Source organism: Podarcis bocagei (assembly GCF_964188305.1).
Source record: "Podarcis bocagei genome assembly, chromosome: 17".
NCBI lineage: Eukaryota > Metazoa > Chordata > Lepidosauria > Squamata > Lacertidae > Podarcis > Podarcis bocagei.
In genome coordinates, this window is record NC_138143.1 from 8,314,678 (window position 1) to 8,339,083 (window position 24,406).

The 24,406-nt window shown below is 47.0% G+C and overlaps 2 protein-coding genes across 4 annotated transcripts in view; both read left to right on the forward strand.

The window, feature by feature from the left end:
* The window catches only part of RLN3 (relaxin 3), a 157,893-nt gene that overhangs the window by 12,015 nt on the left and 121,472 nt on the right, over positions 1-24,406 (forward strand). The window lies entirely within an intron of this gene.
* IL27RA (interleukin 27 receptor subunit alpha) lies at positions 1,096-22,595 on the forward strand (the record flags this gene model as incomplete). Of its 3 annotated transcripts, XR_014003263.1 has the most annotated exons (15): positions 1,096-1,207; positions 4,396-4,528; positions 6,087-6,256; positions 7,804-7,958; positions 8,962-9,115; positions 10,284-10,363; positions 12,191-12,386; positions 16,797-17,000; positions 17,724-17,825; positions 18,449-18,613; positions 19,622-19,756; positions 19,961-20,051; positions 20,202-20,316; positions 20,767-21,160; positions 21,200-22,595. XR_014003263.1 is itself a non-coding variant. In XM_081175863.1 (14 exons), the coding sequence occupies 14 exons, from the start codon at positions 1,096-1,098 to the stop codon at positions 20,926-20,928; spliced, it is 1,974 nt and encodes a 657-aa protein (XP_081031989.1). In that variant the 3' UTR covers positions 20,929-22,595. The 3 variants fall into 3 exon arrangements, 2 of the variants coding, with proteins under 2 accessions (XP_081031989.1, XP_081031990.1); XM_081175863.1 differs by having other exon boundaries at positions 20,767-22,595; XM_081175864.1 differs by lacking the exon at positions 1,096-1,207 and adding an exon at positions 1,827-2,328 and having other exon boundaries at positions 20,767-22,595.

Consider the following 24,406-nt stretch of genomic DNA (forward strand, 5'->3'; position numbering starts at 1 on the left):
ATGTGGAATGTAGTTAAGAACATAAGGCAAGGGTCAGCAAACTTTTTCAGCAGGGGGCCGGTCCACTGTCCCTCAGACCTTGGGGTGGGGCGGACTATATTTTGAAAAAAATAAATGAACAAATTCCTGTGCCCCACAAATAACCCAGAGATGCATTTTAAATAAAAGGACACATTCTACTCATGTAAAAACATGCTGATTCCCGGACCTTCCATGGGCTGGATTGAGAAGGCGATTGGGCCGGATCCGGCCCCTAGGCCTTAGTTTGCCTACCCATGACATAGGAAGAGCTCTGCTGGCTGAGACCAAGGGCCCATCTAGTCCAGTGTCCTGTTCTCGTTGTGGCCAACTAGATGCCTGTGGGAAGCTCAAAAGAATGACCTGAGCACAGCAGCACTCTCCCAACAACTTGTGCTCACCTGCAGCCGACATTCAGGGGCACACATTGCCTCTGACATTGGAGGCAGAACATGGAGTTATGCAGTCAGCAATGGCTCCCACTGGATGGTACCTGTGGCATTGCCAGTGGTGAGTCCCACACAGCTGCTTCCCCTGCCAATCTGTGTTTTTTTTAAATTCATTTTTATTAAATTTTCCACTTTAACAATCCAATCAAATCACATTAAACATTCCAAATTATACATATACATATCAAATAATCTGAATATTCTGCCAAATTTTAATTTTTTAGTAGGACTTCCCATGCTTCAAGTTCGGAGGGTTCTGATCATCTCATACTTCTACTGCTTTTCATAGACACTTCCGATGGATCCTCTTATTCTTTCTGTTGTTAACCTTTCTTCTTTCACAGCCTCTGAGTTGTTCCCACAAGCGAGTTAAAACAAGCAATGTTGTGTTTCTGTCTGGATTTTATGTCTATGATTCCCCTCTATAAGTTTTCAGCATCTCCTCACACGCTGAATCAATCCCCTGCCAGTCTTCGAGCTCGTAAAAAAGTTTTGTGCTTTAGTTCCGCAAAGGCTCCTATGTGCCGTTCTGACATGGACACACATATAAAGTCCACATAAATAAATATAGTAAATGGGGGGGGGGGGAGGCATTTAATTCAGTGCTGCTTGACTTTGTCCTTATCTCATGATCCACCATTACTGTCTCTCAATACAGGACATCCCTGGCACTATGGGAAACAGGGGGAATGCAGTATGGCTGTTGCTTCTGTCGTTAAAGGTCTTTGGGCTGAAAAAAGGTAAGGGGTCAGCATTCATCATTTCCTTCATACAGGACTGTCTCAAAAATTTCATAGCTGAGCCGATTACGACTCCTGCTATTCTCTCTCACACACAGCTATGTGGCAACTGATTATTTGTGGCACTGTGCCACTTAGCTGTAGCATTTGTGTGGCTATCCAAGCTCCCGGTATGCCCCACGGAAGACCTTAAGGTCCATAAATAGCAACACCCTAGAGGTCCCGGGCCCTAAGGAAGTTAGATTAGCCTCATCCAGAGCCAGGGCCTTTTCAGCACTGGCCCCGGCCTGGTGGAACGCTCTGTCTCATGAGACCAGGGCCCTGCAGGATCTGATTTCTTTCCGCAGGGCCTGTAAGACAGAGTTGTTCCACCTGGCCTTTGGCTTGGAGGCAATTTGATTCCATCCCTCTCTTTCGTTTTTCCTTTCTCCTCCTGTGATGAGGCTGCATTTTAATGTTTTAATGTTGTATTTTAATCTTGTTTTTAAGTTGTATTCATTCAACTTGTTTTTATTATTGCTTGTTAGCCGCCCTGAACCCGGCCTTGGCTGGGGAGGGCAGAGTATAAATAATTTATTATTATTATTATTATTATTATTATTATTATTATTATTATTATTATTATTTGCAAGTGGCTGGTGGCATAGGTCTTTAATGCCGCAAGTCTAAAATTTGGGGGACGCAAACCAGCTTGGGCACCACAGTTTGTGATGCTAATTAGCTAGGCTGGTGTGATATTACCAACACCAAGCTTGCCCGGGAACTAAGCTCTCTCGGAATGGAAGGAGACAGGTGAAGCAGTGGGTTACAGGTATCTGAAGGAAGTGGTGGTGTAGGAGACAGATAAATGCGTGAAGGAATAAGTGCAAGGGAGATAATGTTTCAGAATGAGAGAGGTATGAGAGGGCAGGGGAGCAAGGACAGGAAAGGCTGTGAGCTCTTGGGGAGAGAGGCCAGGAGGCAAGGCGGACAGAGCAGGGAGTGTTTGAGAAGCAAAGACTTGAGAAAACAGTAAATGGTGGAGGCATGAAGGTGCAGGCTAAGGAGAAAGCAGGGCTAAGGCCTAGAGACAGCAGGGGCCTGTGTGGTATTGACAGGAAGGAAGTGAAGATGCTGAGAAGGTGTGTGTGGTGGGGAGCTGTGGGTCAGAAATGCAATTACTGTTGAGCCTTTTAAGCTGCATCTGTAGAGGAATGATGAGGATGATTTAATAAATTTTTATCCTGCCCTTCATCCAAGGAGCACAGGGTGGTTTACAATATAGAAACATCATCATCATCGTTCATTCCCCCACCCATCCGGACAGTTTACAGCACATAGAAAAACCTCCCAATACAGGGCTGCCTTCAGATGTTTTCTAAAACTCATATACAGTGGTACCTCTGGTTACGTACTTAATTCCTTCCGGAGGTCCGTTCTTAACCCGAAACTGTTCTTAACCTGAGACACCACTTAAGCTAATGGGGCCTCCCACTGCTGCCGTGCCGCCGCCACACGATTTCTGTTCTCATCCTGAAGCAAAGTTCTTAACCTGAGGTACTATTTCTGGGTCAGGGGAGTCTGTAACCTGAAGCATATGTAACCTGAAGTGTATGTAACCCGAGGTACCACTGTACAGTCATACCTCGGGTTACAGATGCTTCAAGTTGCATTTTTTTGGGTTATGGACACACCGAAACCCGGAAGTACCGGATAGGGTTACTTCTGGGTTTCGGCGGTCATGCATGTGAAGAAGCGCTAAATCGCGCTTTGCGCATGCGCAGAAGTGCAAAATCGCAACCCGCGCATGCGCAGACGTGGCACTGTGCTGCGGGTTGCGAACACTGTGAGTTGTGAATGTGCATCCCGCACAGATCACGTTCGCAACCCGAGCGTACACTGTAATGGTTTGTTTCCTTAACATCTGATGAGAGGGCGTTCTACAGGGAGGGTGCTACCACCGTGAAGGTCCTCTACCTGGTTCCCATAACATAGTAACGTACAAAAACAATACCTCCCCCCCCCGCCCATTCAAAATGCCATAGATTGCTTAATTAGCCACAGGTCTGGGAGAAGAGGGATGCTTTTGCCTGGCACCTAAATATATGCAATGAAGGTGCCAGGCAAATCTCCCTGGGGAGAGCATTCCACAGATGGGGAGCCACTGCAGAGAAGGCCCCTTGTTTTATTCTGGATTCTTTTGGGGGGGATGTTGTAAACCCCTTTGAGATTTGTTTTCTAAAATATAAATCAGTATAACAATAACAACAACAACAATAATAATACCACCAATGGGGGGGGGTGGCAAATTCCATTGTGGTGACTCCCATCTAGGTTTAAGGTGCCATTTGGTGATTAGCTTATACAGTGTAACCTCGGTTTTCGACTTCCGAAACCTTAGAAAACCGAGGAGCAATGGGCGATTGGCAAAATCCATTGAGAAAATTGAAAAACACACAGCGGAAGCCATTTGACTTCTAAGCTGCGTTCAAAGACGGAAGCAATTACTTCCGGGTTTTCGGCATTCAGCTTCCGAAACGTTTGGCTTTGGCTCGAAAACTGAGGTTCCACTGTACAGTGGTGCCCCGCAAGACGAATGCCTCGCAAGACGGAAAACCCGCTAGACGAAAGGGTTTTCCATTTTGGAGGTGCTTCGCAAAACGAATTTCCTATGGGCTTGCTTCGCAAGACGAAAATGTCTTGCGAGTTCCTGCGGGGGTTTTTTCCTCCCCCCCCTTTTCCCAAGCCGCTTATCAGCTGATCCGCTAAGCCGCTTATCAGCTGATCCGCTAAGCCGCTTAACAGCTGATCCGCTAAGCCGCTAAACCGCTTATCAGCTGATCCGCTAAGCCTGCTAAGCCGCTAATCGCGCTAAGCCGCTAAGCCGCTAATGGGCTTGCTTCGCAAGACAAAAAAAGTGCAAGACGAAGAGACTCGCGGAACGGATTCTTTTCGTCTTGCGAGGCACCACTGTATATTGGAGATGTTTTAATGATGTTTTTATTGCTCTGTCACTTGTTGTTTGCTGCGCTCAGCTCCTTTGGGGGGAAGGACAGGATAAAAATGTAACAAACAAACAAATAGTGAGAGAAGAATGCTAATTCTGTCTGGACAACTAGGATCACTTCCCTTGAATTTTAATAGTGCAAGATAATGGCTGTGTTTTCTGTGGCTTGAGTGCTGATTTTGGAATATGTCTCTATTTGCAGGTGACCCTGATGTCCCCACGGACCTGAAATGTTACCAGTCAGTGCCCAGCAATATTGTGAACTGCAGTTGGTCTACCAGGGAGCCTCCAGATGCTAATACTACCCATGTCCTCTACTATAAGAGCCTGAAATAGTAAGCAAGGCATTACGTGTGTTTCCCTGTGCTGATCCAGCCCCAGAAAGCCTGTGGATTTGGGCATGAAGGAGGCAAAACTTGCAAAATGTCAGGAAGAATTTGCTTTGTCAGCCTTAGGAAGTGTGTGTGTGTGTGTGTGTGTGTGTGTGTGTGCGCGCACATCAATGCGCTTGGGTGGCAGTCCTCACAATGTGCTGCAACTTCCTCACTCTATTGTTAGCCGCGTTGGTCTCAAATGCCATTTCAGCATTTTTCAGGGAGGCAAAAGGGTTTCTACCAAGGTCTTGTCAGCAAAAGAAGTCACTGCATTTGATTGACAGAACCTTCCAGGGAGTTTCTGACTCTGCAAGTTACCTGCCTGCACAGGAGTTGTCTGCCATTATGCTTCAGACAGCTTTGCAAATAAGTCCAGACTCATCATGAGCCCACAGACCTTGTTTTTAAACTAACCTGTCTCCTCACACATCACTCTATTGGCTGGCGTCACTGTGAGTTGGAAAGTCCCCTGCCAAAAATCTCACATCTGCTTGAACTTACCAGGTACCCTTAGGCAAGCCAGAATCCAATGAGCCCCACATCTGCAGTATGGAGACAATAGTAGTACCTCATAATTATATCTCATAATTCCTCAGATACCCTATTACTCGGAGGGAAAGTGTTCAGGTTGACTTTAACAATCTCTGCATATAGACCACTTCCAGGCCGGTCAGGAATTAAGCTTCTGTTGCCCAGTATTCATTATGACCTTTCTCTGTGTCTTTGCATGGGGCAATCGCTACTTCCTACTTACATCTCCAAATTCTTGATTATTTTTCACAAACCATCCACATTTGCCTGTTGCTTACCTTTTAAAAAAATAAGTTGAATATGTTCTGTTCTTTGTTTGTAGATGAATTAGCATTGGGGTTTTCTTAGTAGGCATTCCTAATCATTCCAGAAAGCAACCATTCTCTAAAATGTGTGGCAGTACTGTATATTTATTTATTTCTATATCACATATTTATTATTATTATTATTATTATTATTATTATTATTATTATTATTATTATTATTATTTCTGTAGCCAACACAGAGGCATGTGTATGAAAATGCATAGTCTTGGGAGACCAAATTTACAAATTCCACACTCAGAACAAAACAAATTACCCACTTTACATAACTCTTTGTTCTGAATTGGAAATGGAGCATTTGCAGGATTTTTGTGGCAAGGTTTTTGCAAGGAATGGTAAGTCCTGGGCAATATATTTGTATAACCATTAGGTCCAGTCGTGACCGACTCTGGAGTTGTGGCGCTCATCTTGTTTTATTGGCCGAGAGAGCCGGCGTACAGCTTCCGGGTCATGTGGCCAGCATGACTAAGCTGCTTCTGGCGAACCAGAGCAGCGCACGGAAACGCCGTTTACCTTCCCGCCGGAGTGGTACCTATTTATCTACTTGCACTTTGATGTGCTTTCAAACTGCTAGGTTGGCAGGAATTTGTATAACTAAGGAGTGGCAAATACTCACTTTTGATTCATGCCGGAATTGCCTTTCCTCTTTCTGCCTCTTTCTCTAGTCATCCTGGCAAACCCCCCAGGCGTGGAGCTCCGGGCAAGCAGAACTGGTTGCTTATTGAAAGGCGCAACCTGACACAGGGAGACAGCTACAGTGTTTGGGTGGAAACCAATCACGGCATGGCTGGGATTGCAACTTCCGCTAAGTTAAACTTCAGCTTGGATGAAATAGGTGAGAGAAAATAGGCACAGAGTGCTTTGGGGAAGGGTCTAGATAAACTTGCAGATGAGGATAAAAAATATTACTAAAAATAGTAAGGTAAAAAGGTAAAGGATCCCTGGACAGTTAAGTCCAGTCAAAGGCGACTCTGGGGTTGCGGCGCTCATCTCGCTTTCAGGCCGAGGGAGCCGGCGTTTGTCCACAGTCCGCTTTCTGGGTTAGCATGACTAAAACGCTTCTGGCGCAACGGAAACCATGCCAGAAACCAGAGTGCACGGAAACACCATTTACCTTCCCGCCGCAGAGGTACCTATTCATCTACTTGCACTGGTGTGCTTTCGAACTTCTAGGTTGGCAGGAGCTGGGACAGAGCAACAGGAGCTCACCCCATTAAAGGGATTTGAACCGCCAACCTTCTGATCGGCAAGCCCAAGAGGCTCAGTGCTAAAAATAGTACCAGTGTGCTTGCTCACTTTTGTGTATCAGTGCAGGTTCAGTGTCAGCATCAGGTAACTTTTGGCAGTTGCTGAGACCCCAACAGGGGACCTAGTGGCAGTGCTGGCCTTCATCCCCAGAATTAAACAGCTGGGCCTGTGAGTCACCACTTTGGAATTTCCACAATGCCTAAAGACCTAACCTGATGTAGCATCACTGTGGGGTATGGTGGGAAATTCAGGATGCCACCCACTTCCACCACCATGAAAGCTTGTGGATGGGGGACCAGTGATGTGGGAGGCTGGGCTGCCAGAGGGCACTCTGCCAAGGGCCATCTCACATCTGGAGCTGAGTTTGCATCTGTGTGGTACAGGACAGCTTGAATAGTGGGTGTCATGCTGCGATAGAGGATCACGCCTACAGATTCCACAGTGATGTCAAGAGCTGTGAAATTCCAGACACCTCAGCTTTTCAATTGTTCAAGAAAAAATGGCAACTTATATCCCTAAAGACTTTGACACTTGAAATTATGTGGCTGGGGCTTTCAGTGGGTCCTGTTAAATTTACTTAAAGCAGTTTCCAGCCCATCCAAGTTATGTCTAGTTCTGCAACACTCACCTCTTCACTGCATTCAGTCTTGTGTGTGCTTTCTCAAAAATGTGTGTACAAATCCTGTGAGTAGACTAAATTGTGAAAGTGAATCAAATGCGCTATCTCATGTTGCATTTTTGTTTGGTTGGTTTTGGCCTCCCAATATTTGGATCCTGAAAGAATTTAGAACACCTTGAAAAGTCACCGCGCTGACTGCAGAAATCCACCTAATCTCTCCTTGACTTCTGAGAAAAACACTAGACTGCTTCCTCCTATTCATAAGAAAGCAGTAACTTTAGTAATAAAAACAGTGGAAGTTGTGATGTGGAATTGCAGGCCACCTGCTCTGCGGACATGCTGAGCCTTGATCTTACTCTTCAGCATTTGTTTCCTGGGTTTTGTTTAGAGTTTGTTGTTATAGCATTGTTATGGCTCCATTCCTGATGCTTAGAGTGGATAGTGGGAAGTGGGAGTGAAGGGTAAGCAACAAGGCTTCTTGTGCCTGAGGCCTTTCGCTGCGTTGCTTCTTTCAGTGAAGCCTCCTCCTCCTGATCTGGAGCCTGTGGTGTTTGAGTCCTCTGTCGCGATGGTCAGTTGGAAGAACCCTCACTGGTCTGAATCCCTTCATCACCAGCCGCTCACCTGTGCCCTTCGATACAAGATGTCCAAGGACCACAGCTGGACCTACGTGAGTCTGTTTTGTCTGGATGCATGGGTCTGTTTCCCCATCCCATCAGCTGTTATCCAGCTTGTATTCTGGGAGAACTGTAACCTGAGGAATCTGAGACAATTATGGTGTTTGGCACATCACAGCAACAAACCTGGGAGACCAAGCATATTCTCTGTGGGTGCACCTTGAAATTATTTGAGAAGAAAGCACAGAGACCTTAGTGGAAGTTAAACAGCTTCCCAAACTGGAACAGAACCTAGGAGTCTCAGCTCCAATTGTTTGGCGTTGCTTTCCCTCTCAGTGATAAAAAATAACAACTTATTATTATTATTTATACCCCACCTTTTTCCCTAAGAGGGGCTCAAGATGGCTTACAAATAATAATAAGAACAGAAAAGACACGTTAAAAACCGATTAAACATTGATGGGATTAAATTAAAACCATACAATTAATTGCTGTAGAAATAGCATGGCACTAGCCCTTTCATTAAAAGCAGTCAGTTTTCAAAAACCTGTTGGAACAATAAAGTCTTCACTAGGCGGCAGAAAGACAACAAGGAGGAAGGCAGTCTGGCTTCTCTAGGGAGGAAGTTCCACAATTGTCTGGAGCAGCCAGCGCCGAGAAGGCCCTATCCCGTGTCCCCACCAAGTGTATCTGAGGTGGTGGTGGGACAGAGACAAGGGTGTTCCCTGAAGGACAGGTTCATAGGAGAGAATATGGTCTCCTAACACCTCACTCCCCGTGCTCTCCTGCATCTACTCCCCACTAAACTTTCTGCTATTCTGATGAATGTTTATGTTGATGATTTTTGTTTTATTTTCTTTTTATTATTTTTATTTGAAGGCAAGTATATCAGCACAACAACAATAGCAGGAGAAAATGGGGTTGGGGGTTGTTTTACCTGATTTGTGAGATGTTTTCTATAGATTCTTACTTTAAAAGAGGAATATAACTGCTACTTCTATTACTACGATGAATAGTAAGAGTAATAATAATGATGACGATAATGTTCTTTCCCAGCTGAGTGAGGAGCATGTAGACCAGGAAGGGTATGACCTGGAGGACCTGAAGCCATTCACTTCCTACGAGGTGCAGGTACAATGCATTCCAGAAATGAAAAAAGGTTTCTGGAGTGAATGGAGTTCTTCCCAGACCTTCGTAACCCCGGAGGCAGGTACGTACAGCCCTGGAAGGGACACAGGTGGCACTGTGGTCTAAACCACTGAGCCTCTTGGGCTTGCTGATTGTAAGGTCGGCAGTTCGAATCCCCACAACGGGGTGAGCTCCCGTTGCTCTGTCCCAGCTCCTGTCAACCTAGCAGTTCAAAAGCATCCCAGTGCAAGTAGATAAATAGGTACCACTGTGGCGGGAAGGTAAACGGCATTGCCGTGTGCTCTGGTTTCCACCACAGTGTTCTGTTGTGCCAGAAGCGGTTTAGTCATGCTGGCAACATGACCCGGAAAGCTGTCTATGGACAAACACCAGCTTGCCTTTATAGTGAGATGCGTGTTGCAACCCTATAGTTGCCTTTGACTGGACTCAGCCGTCCATGGGTCCTTTACCATTACCTTTTCCCTTCAGTTCAGTAACAGTTCAGTACCAGAATTTCATGTCATGTTGGACTTCAGTTTCTTCCTAGCAGTCTGATATCAATGTGCTCCCATTATGGTCCCCTTCCCTTCTCCTCTTTTCCTGGAGGAAACATTCTGTCTTTAGAGACGGATGTGCTGACATCACAGCAGGAGCTTGGCTGATACACTTATTTCACACTCCTGTCACTCACAAAAATGTGAGATGTACACTTGAAAATGTAGGTGTACAACTGAAAAATATATATGTAAATGTGGGGAGAGGCCATTGTATAAGGAATTAACCTTGTACTCTCAGACCTTATGTGGAATGGTTGGGGTTGGGGTACTGAATCGTAGAATTCCAAAATTAGAAGGCATCTTCGAGGTCTTCTGGTCCACTCTCCCTGATGACCCCATTTCAATGCAAGTTTCACAGCGCAGGATGCAGCCGCAGAATCTGTGACTAGGGGGCTGCCCAGCATTTGCTTAAACATATGCAGAGCCCACCAACTCCTTAGGCAGGTATTTCTGGGATTCAAGATTCTGTTCATCTTTGGGGGAACTGGTTCCAAGCAGCAAAATTGGAGCATAAGCCTGATCATTACTAAATCACCATTGTGCATTTTGTTTCTGTCTGCTTGGAAAAAGTCAGTTGTGCATGCTGCCTTATTCATTTGTTTCTTGGACTTATTCTTTAAGGAAAGCACCTGTGATTGTCCAGCTGCTCTGTTAGCTCTCACTAACCACCTGTTGCATCTCTGTTGCCTTTAGCTCCACTGGGTCAGGTAGACGTGTGGCAAAAAGTTGGTGTTTCTGAGAAAGGTGTTCCAAGTCGCTTCCTGCTGTGGAAGGTAAAGTGAACCTTGCTGGTCTCCTTTTTACTGTACATACACAAGGGATGAATGAAAATTGAATTTTAAAGAATTTTCACAGGATTTGAGGAGCCTTGGAGTGTACAATACACAGAGCCTTTTGGCAAATGAGCAGACATACACTCCCTGCTATTGGCTGGGTGGGAAACCTGAAGTTTATTTAGTTTAACTGAATTAACATCTCCCCTGAGCTGTAATGGCTCTCTGTGCTCAACCTTTGGTCATAATAGCTTCTGGGAACTGATGGCGCTACACAGACCACAGACTGTTAGCAAATATGCTGAGCCTTGCAGCAAAATGAAGTTACTCTGCTGTCAGATAACAGGGATGTTAGCAAATCATGGTCACTTCCTCTTAGGACTGGTGCACTGTTTTTTAATTACGGCTGTGAGCTGCTTTAGGGGACCCTTCTGGCACTTCCCTCACTGCAAGAAGCAAAGTTACAGGGAACCAGGCAGAGGGCCTTCTCGGTAGTGGCGCCTTCCCTGTGGAATGCCCTCCCATCAGATGTCAAAGAGATAAACAACTACCTGACATTTAGAAGACATCTGAAGGCAGCCCTGTTCAGGGAAGTTTTTAATGTGGGACATTTTAATGTATTTTTAATCTTTGTTGGAAGCTGCCCAGAGTGGCTGGGGAGGCCCAGCCAGATGGGCGGGGTACAAATAAATTTTCTCTCATTTTTTTAAAGGGAGCTTTGTGCTTGCAGGCCTAGAAAGCAAATTCTAATCAGGTTTGCTTTAGATCTGACCTCACCATAACCACGCACGCATTTGGCCTGCATCAGGCTAAACTCTACAATTCTATGATTCTGTGTTTAGTTTCCTGCATTTCAGGGGGTTGCACTAGATATCCTTTGGGGGATTCCTTCCAACTCTACAGTTCTATGATTCTATAAGAAGAATGCATACTTTTGCCAAGTTTGCCGATTGCCATCTGTAAATTGATGTCCCATAAATGTCTGTGGTGCACTCACGGCCTATAAAAAAACAACAACAGGAAAAATACTGTGCAGGATAGGGTTACCAGATGTCCCCGGTTCCCAGGGACAGTCCCCAGATTTGCAAATCTGTCCTGGGAAATGTGGCAGCGGCAGCCTCAGCAGCCCAGAGCCAGCCTGGTAGCACAGTTGGTTCTGTCTGGCTTCAGGAGCTGCTCGCTGCCGTGGCAACCACCATTTTTCCTTGCCAGAAGTCCCCATACAATGTGTCTTGTGCGCATAAGATGTGTCTTGTGTGATCTCCTGCTCCCTTTGTTTTGACTGATCAGGGGAGGCTCAGGAATTGCGGGTGGGCAGCCATTGCCCAGTTTTTTAAAAACTGTGCATTTACCATTTTACAGGGTGCGAAAGAAGGGCTTTGCACCTTTATACAATATTCATGTGTGCTTGGGCCCAGGGTCTTTTGCCTCACCAACACTAGAATGACATCTGAGTGCTTTTTCATACAGTTGCTGCTGATAAAAAACCTTATTTTGCCCATCTTTCACTTGTCAGCTTCCTGCCCTTTGGCAACAGCCCAACCTTTTCTGATCACCCCATTCCCTCGCTGAGAGGAGATGCACCCAGTGGACCTTTTGCCCTATCTTTGCAGTGTGTTGAAGGCACAGGACTTTCCATCTACTTAAATAAAAGTAGTTACACCATCTATGACTCTTTGGCTGCTGTGTGTGTGAGCAGGGACTGCCGTGCAGCTGTGTCCTTAGTGAGCAGGATCTGTTTGACTGGGTGGGCTTTTCTTTTCCTTTGTTTTCTTTTATAATCTCTATTTTTGACTGGAGGAACCTCTGCTCACCTCCCTTTCGCAGGCACCAGACCCCGAAGCAGCTCGGGGAGTCATCCTCGACTACGAAGTTGTTTTCCGGGACCGCGACAAAAACATCACTACGATGGTGTGCCTTTGCTGCCATGCTGCCCTCCCTCTTTCCGCCGACTACGCCTGGGTATCGGCCCGAAATTCCGTTAAGAAAACGCTGCCTGCCAACCTCAGCTTGGAACAAGCAGGCAAGAGTTGTTGATAATGCCTTATCAAAGGGCTGCTTCTAAGGGGTCTTTCCTCTCACACCCTGTTTCCTGCCTTTTGGGCCGAAACTGGAGCTGAGTCATCCTCACCGCTGATGGGGGAAGGTGGTGTTGCTGCCCTCTGTGCTCCTCCCCTAACATCCTGTTCGTGAGAGAGTGCATTGCCTGTCACCCAAACCCTTGCCAGACCTAATAAGAAAATGCAACCCTATATGCTAATCCTAGCATAGCAATTCAGCTACTCGAGTTCGCTTGGTTTGGAAGTGAAATACAGTGGACGCTCAGGTTGCAAACATGATCTGTGCGGGATGCACGTTCGCAACCCGCAGCGTCTGCAACCCGCAGCGGCGTGTCTGCGCATGCACGGGTTGCGATTCAGCACGTCTGCGCATGCTCAAAGCAGCCCTGTTCAGGGAAGTTTTTAATGTATGACATATTAGTGTATTTTTGGTCTTTGTGGAAGCTGCCCAGAGTGGCTGGGGAAACCCAGCCAGATGGGCGGGGTACAAATAATAATAATAAATAAATAATAATAATAATAATAATAATAATAATAATAATAATAATAATAATAATTATTATTATTATTATTATTATTATTATTATTATTATTATTTAGCGCTTCTGCGCATGCACGACCGCCGAAACCCAGAAGTAACCAGTTCTGGTACTTCCGGGTTTCAGCGGTCCGCAACCCGAAAAAACACAACCTGAAGCATCTGTAACCTGAGGTATGACTGTAGGGCCAAAATTGTGTCGTGCCCTTAATTGCGCTACAACTCCCATCAGCCCCAGCAAGTATGGTGAATAATTGGGGGTTGCGGAAACTGTAGTACAGGGAAACCTTTGGTTCCCCATAGGTTACTGAGCTACAACTCCCATCAGACCAGGCAGCATGGCCAATGTCCAGGAATGATGGGGGTTGTAGTTCAGCAACATCTGGAGGGCCAAAGGTTCCCCATACAGTGGTACCTCAGGTTACATACGCTTCAGGTTACATGCGCTTCAGGTTACCGACTCCACTAACCCAGAAATATTACCTCGGGTTAAGTACTTTGCTTCAGGATGAGAACAGAAATCTGGCTCCAGCGGCAGGGCAGCAGCAGGAGGCCCCATTAGCTAAAGTGGTGCTTCAGGTTAAGAACAGTTTCAGGTTAAGTACGGACCTCCGGAACGAAGTAAGTACTTAACTTGAGGTACTACTGTACCTGCTGTAGTGCAACAACATATCTGGTTGTCCACTTCTCCCCCACCTCGCCTTAATAGTTTAAAGTACCTTGAAGGTGGAGTTAGGATACAGTGGAACCTCAGCTCCTGAACGCCTTGGGAGCCAAATGTTCCGGCTCCCGAACGATTCAAAACTGGAAGTGATTGTTCTGGTTTTCGAACGTTCTTTGGGAGCTGAACGTCTGGCATGGCTTCCGATTGGCTGCAGGAAGTTCCTGCAGCCAATCAGAAGCCACGCCTTGGTTCTCAAACTGTTTCGGGAGTTGAATGGACTCCTGGAACAGATTAAGTTCGGGAACCAAGGTTCCACTGTGCAAGAAAAGAGGCAAAATACAAATGCTTCCTTTAAATGCTGATACATAAGACAAGGGAAATGTCACTCGGGCAACTATTAAAGAAAACAACTGAACCGAATGGGGAAGTACTACAGAATGTATTGGGCTGGGAGAAAGCAGCAATTTCATCATTGGTAATGTAATGCTTGGGTCTGACATACACACAGAGAGGGAACCACAGAACCCCAGAGAAACAGAAGGAAAGACCCACAAAACTGCCTCATTCACTTGTGATCAGCTCTCCTCCCCCATGACTTGCGGTCGCCCCTTTGTGGGACAGGAAGGGGAGGGGCAGGAGATACGTGGGGAGGGGCTGTGCTTCTCTAAGCGGCTTTTGATAAAAACTGAAGAAAGGCAAGGGTGCCTCAGCTTTTGTTTTCCAGAAAGAGCATGCGCTAGCATGGCATGTTTGGTCAGGATATCTCTTCAATGCAAATGGGGTAGGGAAGATTGGGGAATAGACATAAACATATATATTTCTATTTTATTTTTAAAGATACCTATAAAAATAGTTAGCTGTTGATGCACCACTTGGTCTCTTCCAGCTCTATACAGTGGTACCTCGGGTTACAAACACCTCAGGTTACAAACACTTTGGGTTACAAACTCGACTAACCCAGAAGTAGTACCTCGGGTTACAAACTTTGCCCCAGGATGAGAACGGAAATTGCATGGCAGCGGCAGTAGCAGGCCCCATTAGTGAAACCATGCCTCAGGTTAAGAACGGTTTCAGGTTAAGTGCGGATCTCCGGAATGAATTAAGTTTGTAGCGCAAAGGTACCACTGTAATTCAATGATTCTAAGGAATAACTTTGAAATCAATAGTTACCTGTTTTCCTCAGGATGGGTTTTTTCCTCCAGACACACAGATGCAATACAGTGGTACCTCAGGTTAAGTACTTAATTCATTCCGGAGGTCCGTACTTAACCTGAAACTGTTCTTAACCTGAAGCACCACTTTAGCTAATGGGGCCTCCGGCTGCTGCCCTGCCGCTGGAGCCAGATTTCTGTTCTCATCCTGAAGCAAAGTTCTTAATCTGAAGCAATAATTCTGGGTTAGCGGAGTCTGTAACCTGAAGCGTATGTAACCTGAGGTCCCACTGTACCAGAATACTCTGGAATTTCCTCGATGACTTTCAGGAATTTATCTCCATGTTCCTGATAAACAGAGGTTTATGGGACTGCAAGCAGGCCAGGCACTCATTTCGCACAGGAATTTGTAACCTTTTGAACTTTGCCACCTTCCCACACCCTTCTCCTATTTCCCTGTACATATCTCTGTGACTGGAATGTTAGAAAAGATAGGTTTCAGCCCATTCAGGCAGTTTTGCATATCATCATGCCTCACCATAATCATTATTAGTAGTATCATTACCAGCAGTGCCCGCAAGACTAAGATGCTGTCAGATAAGGAATTCCTTTGCTGATTTCCCCCTCTGGCTGCCATTCTAAGACTCGGAGTAACTGCATTTCGGCAGAGCGTATTATTATGCGTTTTAAGAGGAAACGTGGAAATTCCTTTTTACTCCTCGCTTTTTCCCTTCCTCTCCTAAACATGGCTTTGGACTCAAATAAAGCCCCTCATCTCCCTGGCCCTTTTGGGTTGCTGTTGGGTTGAGAATGAGATCGTTGTTAGCAAACGAAACAAATTGGAGGATGTGAAAGCTTACAGAGTTTAGCTAACATGCTGCCCACCCACCCACCTCTCTCTCACCCCCCCCACTCCAAATCCAGACCAATAAAAGTGCAAAAATAGCACAGATCTCTTCAGCATGGTCCTTCTGTGCCGGAATGGAGAGACAGTAGCAACCACAAGCTCCTCTTCAGCCCAGGCTTCCCCTTTCCACACAGGCTTGTTTGTTCTCCCTCATCTCTCCAAGTCCCCCACATTTCTCCTCTGTGTCTGAGCGCCTTCTCTGCAGATTGACCCTAGGAGCCAATTCTCCGTAGCCGATTCTCCTCTTTTCACTCTGTTTGGCTCCCATCAGCACAAAGGGTGAGAAGACATCTTCTCAGTGGCTGAGGAGCTCCACTTCCATGCTGATCCTGGATGTGGGGACCAGGATGGAAACTGGCTGCTTTCTTCTGTGCGACAGATTCCTCCCACTTCCCTTCACTGGATTGCCAATGGTCTGTTGGCATGCTGAAGAGCATGTCAGTAGCTGCAATGCACGGATCCTTTGTTGGCTCAAGAGGTGCATCTTAAATGTTGAAGAGCTGCAGGGTTAATATTATACGAATGCACTTTGTATATGCACCCAGCAATGGAGTGGGGGGGGGAAGCTCTTTGTTGTGGGGGCACTTGTTCCCCTGGCACCATCCTTGCAAAGAGGTCTCTTGCCTGGCGAATGTCACAAGCAGTGATGCTATCACAGGAGTCTTCTTGGATAATAATAATAATAATAATAATAATAATAATAATAATAATAATAATAATAATAATAATTTATTATTTATACCCCGCCCATCTGGCTGAGTTTCCCCAGCCACTCTGGGCGGCTCCCAATCGAGTGTTAAAAACAATACAGCATTAAATATTAAAAACTTCCCTAAACAGGGCTGCCTTCAGATGTCTTTTAAAAATAAGATAGCTACTTATTTCCTTGACATCTGATGGGAGGGCGTTCCACAGGGCAGGTGCCACTACCGAGAAGGCCCTCGGAGCTGGACCTCAGTGTCTGGGCTGAACAATGAGGGTGGAGATGCTCCTTCAGGTATACAGGACTGAGGCTGTTTAGGGCTTTAAAGGTCATCACCAACACTGTGCTGGGGAAGGTACCCAGCGCCTCGAGGGATGCTCTTAATGACAAACGACTTGGCCTTTCTCCAGATCTTCCTGGCCCTGAGGAAGTCCAGGTGATGGCTGTACCAGGCCTGGGTCTCAGGGTGATGTGGAAGCCCAGTGCAAGCTCTCGGTGGCTCCAGCCTGAGGAGTATGTTGTGGAATGGAGAGAAGAGATCTCCAGCGACCCCGCCGGACAGTTGCTGAACTGGACACGGAGCCCCAGGGACAGCAGCAGCGCCCTGTTGAGAGGTGAGGAGTGTGGGAGAGCTCTAAGCGGGGGGGGGGGGAGAGAGAGAGAGAGAAACTCCCAAGCCAAAGTAAATGTGTTGTTAGTGGTATGAAATGCAATTAGCAGACTTTTTGTGATATAGATAGCAGTGTTGAGGGAAGCAGGCTTCCGGTTCCAGTCTGCCTTAATGGAGGCAGCTCCCACGACAGCGAGAGGTTGTTGGCAAAGGAAAAACAAGGATATAGATAGCAGGGTTGGGGGAAACCCATCGGTTTTGGCACTGTGGAGGGGGGGGGAGAGGCAGATTGGTCCTCTCTTCCCCCTGCCACAGTCCCAACAGAAATCCTCTCCTCAGAGGATGCTCTTTGGTCTTCACACATGGACCGTGGCGGAGACTTCCCTTAAATTGCAAATAGCATCTTTTGGAGGTACTTTTTTTGTCACAACCATGGCTGGGAGATAGTTACTCTTCCACGTACTCCCACCCAGCCCCACGAGGTCTCTCAGGGCTTTCCCACACTTGGGTGTTCACCTAACCAAAAACATGCAAGTCCTCTCTGGGTGTGGAGACAGCTAGCGGCCCTCCTCTGGATAATCACGTGGGATGCATGGAGCGAAAAGAGACAGGCAACAAACCCCAGATAATGTCTGGCACCACATGGTCTCTGTGCTTGGAGAAAGAGGCTTGTTCATCTTGTACCTCCTCAGGTGGCCTGACATTGCTTTTGCTCCCCACTTCTCAGGTAACTTCAGAGCAAAGGTGCCCTACCTTGTCTGCGTCTATGCTGTGTATGCTCATGGGAGCAGCGCTTCGGTCCCTGTGCGAGCCTACTTCAAGGAAGGAGGTAATCTTGATGGGCAAAGGGAATGTGGAGGTTGTCAGTGGGGTGAGGAACAAGGTAGAAACTATCCCACCTGGTGTATTGGTTTTCTTTTGGCAAGGAAGAGGAGTGGCTTTTAGCTTTCTGGTGTGAGATCCTCTGCCTGTAGTCTTGAAACAGTGCAGTCATCTTGTTTCTGCTCACTCTTCATGTGTGGACCTTGCTGTTGTTCCAGCTTGCAGAAAGGGGAGCTTGCTATTGACTTGGGTCTCCCTTAGCCATGATCCCAGCTGTTGTAAGAAGAGTCCCTTCAAAAGTGTATGGAACTGCTTATTAATGTAACAACAACAACAACAACAACAACAACAACAACAACAACAACAACAACATTATTTATACCCTGCCTATCTGGCTGAGTTTCCCCAGCCACTCTGGGCGGCTCCCAACAGAATATTAAAAACACGATAAAACATCAAACAGGGCTGCCTTCAGATATCTTCTAAAAGTCAGATAGTTGCTTATCTCCTTGACATCTGATGGGAGGGCATTCCACAGAGCGGGCGCCACCACCGAGAACACCCTCTGCCTGGTTCCCTGTAACCTCACTTCTCGCAGTCCCATTCCTTCTCCTTCCTTCCCCTTTCCAGCACCAACAGCTGCTCCCCAGGGACTGCAGGACAGAAGCATTTCACCTACAGCCTCTCTCATCTCCTGGGGGGAAATTCTGCTGGGAGATCGCAATGGACACATCACCCACTACACGCTTTACCTGGGACATCCCACTTTACGGAACGCCAAGGCAAACAGGACCAGTGAGTGACGCCTGAGACCAAGAGGCAATTCTCAAGTTTGCGGGGAGGGAGGGGCTGGGCCCAAGACCCTCTGAGTTTCTGACACGGAGGTCTTCCTTGCAGCTGCCTACATGGTTTTCATCTAGAATCTGCAACCCCTGGATCTCAGGGTTGAAAGATGCATTGAGTGGACCAAGGAAACCAAACCAGGTCCCACTACTGTGAGGCATGCATTGGTCCCACTACTGGTGCACATGCATTGGGGCTGGGCATGATTGAGTCCATGTCTGCACATGGGATTGACCTTGTGTGTAGCCATAGGGCTTTTACCATAGAAATACAAGGATGGAGTTACAGATGGGTTGGGTATAAATAATAAAATCATTATTAACTCAGTGGAGCATAAGGGGCATTATCTGCTTTCAGTTTCAGTTCAGTGAGGCGCTGTGGTCTAAAGCACTGAGCCTCTTGGGCTTGCCGATTGGAAGGTCGGCGGTTCAAATCCCTGCGACGGGTTAAGCTCCCATTGCCCTGTCCCAGCTCCTGCCAACCTAGCAGTTTGAAAGCATGCCAGTGCAAGTAGATAAATAGGTACCTCTGTGGCAAGAAGGTAAATGGTGTTTCCGTGTGCTCTGGCTTCCGTCTCGGTATCCCATCGCGCTAGAAGCGCTTTAGTCCTGCTGGCCACATGACCTGGAAAGCTGTCTGTGGACGAAGGCCGGCTCCCTTGGCCTGAAAATGAGATGAGCACCACACCACATAGTCGCCTTTGACTGGACTTAACTGTCTAGGGGTCCTTTACCTTTACCTTTTAACTTCAGTTCAGTAACAGTTCAGTACCAGAATTTCATGTCATGTTGGACTTCAGTTTCTTCCTAGCAGTCTGATGTCAATGTGCTCCCATTATGGTCCCCATCTCTTCTCCCACCCACCCCAGCCAACACATTGAGATACTGGTGCAGTAAACTCTTGGATGGTGGGTACAAACTGCCGCCCCGCCTATGCTCAGATTATCCACCCCTTTCCTAGTTGTAGTTGGTGCTGCAGAGAGGAGCTACAGTCTCTCGGACCTGACGCCTGGGATTTCCTACCAGCTCTGCATGACAGGATCTACCTCAGCCGGGGAAGGTGTGCCCAGTCCTCTGCATCGCTTCCACACTCCAGGTAGGAGAGGCTTCTAGGACTTCTGTTGCTTGGACCAAGCAAAACCTGCTTGGCATGTGCAAAGGCTATGCAACAGCTCAGTAAACCCAGCAGCCGGAGCTATCTTGAAATGCCTTGATAGGGAAATATCAAACTTCGGGACAAAATCATGCCTTGTCAGCAAGGCCTTGTTCATCTGAGTTTTATCCCCATGATCTCCTGCAGATTCCCATTGGCAGACCCTCCTGGCAGTCCTCCTGGTTCTGGGATTCCTGCTTTTCGTGGCCTTCCTTGTGGTGCTGGTTAATTACAGGAGGTGAGTAATAAAAGGCAGAGGTGTGGTGGGGAGGCAGGCTGGCCCGTGCGACATCCTGCCCAACATCTGTGGCTACTTACCTCCCCTCCCCATCTCCCCCTCATTTGCAGCCCCATGTGAAAACTCTTGTCCGCTGTCTCTCCTCCGCAGGGTCCTTGACTTCTGCCATAAGATCCTGCCTCCGTGGTGCTGGGAGAAGATTCCAGACCCAGGGCACAGTGATGTTACCCAGAGGATTGATGAGCACCGCACTGACCCTGGCATGGTAGGAAGTCATTGGGTTAAAAAAACAACAACCCAGATATGTACTGTCTGTGGTGGGAGCAGATGGGAAGGATCTGATTTCTGGAGAGAATTAGCCATCCCAGTTGCCTCTTCCTCTTCACTTGCTGAGCGGACCCAGAAAGAACTTGTGCCAGATTTTAAGTACTGATCAACCCATCTTCTAACAGACAGCAACTGATGATATATTTGAATAAATGTGCTTATCTGGAATGCTCTCCCCGGGGAGGTTCATCTGGCGCCATTATGTATATTTTATGCGCCAAGTTGGAAACGTGCTAGAAGACATCTGAAGGCTGCCCTGTATAGGGAAGTTTTAAATGTGTGACGTTTTACTGTGGTTTTATAATTTGCAGGAAGCTGCCCAGAGCGGCTGGGGCAACAGGGCTAGATAGGAGGCAAATAAATTATGGTTATTGCATTTGTTTTGCAGGATGCCCTAAGCCAATGCCCAGTCAAGTTCCCAGAAGAGCTAGACATTGTTGAGATTAAGGAACCAGCCCCAGAGCAGACCACGCCCCTTGCCCCAGTGGAGTTCTCTGGCTATGAGAAGCGATTCATGCCCACTTTGGAGGAGCTGCAGAGGCTGGCTTGAGAGGAGAAGAGAGGATGCCTGTGACCTTTGGAGACCAATGGGGAGTGAGGACCTGAAGCTTATTCCTACAGCCTCTGATCTCTGGCTGGACCAGGGTCAGCAACCTTATGCTCCTGCATTTGTTCTTCAGCCTTGGACATACTGTAGGAAAAGTGCCCTGCCAATTTCTTTGGCTACCAGAGCATCTCTTATGCCACGGATCAAAGGGCAGAACTGTCGATTATAGCCCCAGGTGCTCTAACAGGTGCTTGTGGCCTCAAAACAGCCACAGAGAGATTCCTGGGAAGGAGGAAGCACAATGAAGTTGTGGACTGAGCCTGGATTTTCCTCAAGGCTCCCTGGTGTTAAGCTGTTACTACTTGGCTCGGTCTTTCTGTCGTCTCAGCTGTTTGATCTCCACCTGGATGCTGGACCCTATTGGTGTTTCACAACTTTTGACTAGTTGCAGGACCTTAGCCAGACCTAGCAGAGTAAACGTAGAGTTCACGAAAGCAATTGGCAACTGGCTGCAGACAGGATGGACGAAGCAGGAACCAGTAACTTGTAGTTATAAGTGTTTATTTATATATAGTGGACTATTTACAGGAACAGAACAGAACACAGATCTTTGACTTGCTCTCTCTTACACGACTCACAACTCTCAACCTCACTCACTGACACTGAACTCTGAACTCAGAACTCTGAACTAACACATTCCAGTTAGTAGGCCATAAATCATCATTCCTGTGAGAGAGCTTGACCAATCATGGAGCTGTCTCCATGCCTCTGTATCACCAGGCAGACTTACTCCTTCACATTGCCTTGGCTGTCGGCCAAACCCTAATTGACTCTGTGTGTGAAGCTGAACGTATTCAGATTCCCAACAGAGCCATGGTGTCAGTGGGGGGGGAGGGGGTTGGTTATTCCTTCCTTAAGCAGAGGCACCGTTCATCTCATTGGGGGGCAGTAGCTCAGAAGCACAAAGCAGGGGTGTAGGAAGGGGGCAGACTGAGGCAGTCCGCCCCAGGTGTAATCCGTGAGGAGGGTGACAAAAAGGCACACCGTGGGGGGCTTGCCCTGCTGCCCCTGTGCGCGGTAGATGCCCCCCCCACAGCTTGTCCCACCCCCTGGGTACACGGCATGACCGCCACTTCAGGTGCCCATGCAAGGGCTAACTGGACAAGGGTTGCACTGGTCAGTTGAGAAGCCGGTGGATTGTTCGGGGAGAAGTATTTGGGGCCACCACAAATCACGCTTCTTGGCTGTTGGGTGACCAGATGGTCCCCAACTCCTGCCTTGGGACTGAGGAGAGGGAAGGAGTTGGCCCTCCGGAATCCTTTCTGCTCAGCCTGGCAGGGTTGAGCTTCCTATAGGGACAGAGCCATAGCAAAGAGAGACAATAGATCCCCAGGAGGGGGCAACCCCCCTCGATTCCTGAATTTATTTTGCATCCAGATGTGCATGCTCTCCAGGATGCAGTGAGTGGATCTGGCCTGGATTCATACTTTAGATGTGGGTGAAGAAGAAAGACAAAGTAAGAGGAGTTTGTTTTGTTTTGCCGTGGGAACAGAGGGTGCCGGCATGGAGTAAGGCAGCGAGAAGGGATTTGGGTAGGTGGGCAGGGAAATGGGGGAGCGGGGGCCTTGGCCTTCGTATTCCCAGTGACTCCATTGCACCTAAGACAGGGCGCTCTTCCGGAGCAATGGCGGTCTCCTTCTAGTTCGGAGGGAGAAGCTCCGCGGAAAACTGGGTCTGGCCGCTACGGCGAAGCGGGGACCCTATTGAAATCACAGGCGGACGAAGCCTGTGACACTGGGACTCGGCGGGCACCGAAAGCGCCCCCCCCAACTTGCAAGGGTACCCCGCGAGGGGCTCCGGAGCGGAACGGGGGATGGCGCGGTGCTGAGAGTCGATCGCTACTTCCGTGGAGTGAAGCCGCGCAGCTGTTGCCTGAGAGCGCTGACCTTTTTTCTTCTGACAATTCGGCTGATAAACAACAACCCGTGAGTAGGTCAAGTTTAAAGACTAAAAACTAAAAGGAATATAAGGCATAATTTGGTACTGAAGCGGGAAGGTGTAAAGAGGAAGTCCACCTTCCGGTTTGTATAGAAATCAAAGCAAAGACTGTTTAAGCTAAATACTGAAGAAAGGAGTGCTAAAAAGACTTAAATTCCAAATGTCAAACCAGAGGAATTCCCTCCCTGAGTTGAAGGAAAGGGAGGGAAGAAGAGAAAGTATTTTCTGCTTATATTAAAAATCTGAAAGGAGAAGAGACTTAAGACCACTACTCAATTCCTGGGAACGGACTGTCAAGATTAAATTGAACTCTGGCATTGAGAATTTGCACTTTTTAAAGACAATGTAATTTGTTGCTAGATAACTCTGCAAGTGAGATACTCTGAAACAGTTGAAACTGCTATTTATTTTCCTGAAGGGGGGCTTTTGAAAAACTGACAAGACATTTTGTTGCATCATTATTGACTGTTACTGTGTTCCCCTAGAGGCCTACTGAAATTGCTACAGTTGGTTGGGGAATTTTCCATTTACAACCAGCCTGTGAAAGTCTTACAGAAAAACAAGTTTGACTGTGGGAGTGACCTTGACTTAGAGATAAAGTGCCATGGATGAGAAGGCAACAAAAGTGGATGAAAAGACAACAAGATCAGGCAAGGTTAGACTCCAACAGACTAGTGCAATACTGCAGCAACGCAGAGCATCTGCATCTGGCCCCCCTGTACCACAAGGGGAAGATCCAACACAAGCTGGGGCAAAGGGGATGACATCAGAAGAAGGATTCACTTCAGTTCTTAACAAGATTTACGAAACCTTGGATAAATTAAGTAAACAAGTCACCGAGGCAACAAATAAAATTGACCAGAACACTACAAGTATTAATAATTTGAGCCAGAAGGTGAACTCGAACACAGAATCAATTGAAAAGTTACTGCAGGAATCAGCATCAAATCAAAAGATAGCTCAAGAAGCAAAAGAAAAAGCAGTGGCAGTAGAAGAAAAGATAATTCCGATAAATAAACAGCTTGGGGACCATCAGTCGCAGCTTGGGGCCCACCAGGCACTTTTGTCTATGATTGAATTGAAGGAGAAGCAGACCAGCCTAAGGGTCAGGGCGGTACCTGAGCTTGAGAAAGAGAATTTAAGTGACTTTTTGACACAGGAATTTGCAGGATTCTGGAAATTGGATGATAAGCAAGATTTTAAGATACTAAAGGCTTTTAGACTTGGAAGAGAAGGGAGAAAGAACAGGGTGAGAGACTGTTTGATCACCCTTCGATCAAAAGAGGAGAGAGACAAAATATTGAACCCGCATTACCAGAATACCTTGATAATTCAGGACTCAAGAGTGGAGATATTTAAGGATATCCCGAAACAACTTTTGGACCTCAGGTCCAATTATACAGATCTGGTGTCATTGCTGAAAGGAAACAGAACCATTTTTAGGTGGGAATTCCCTCAAGGCCTATCTTTTACCTTTAAAGGT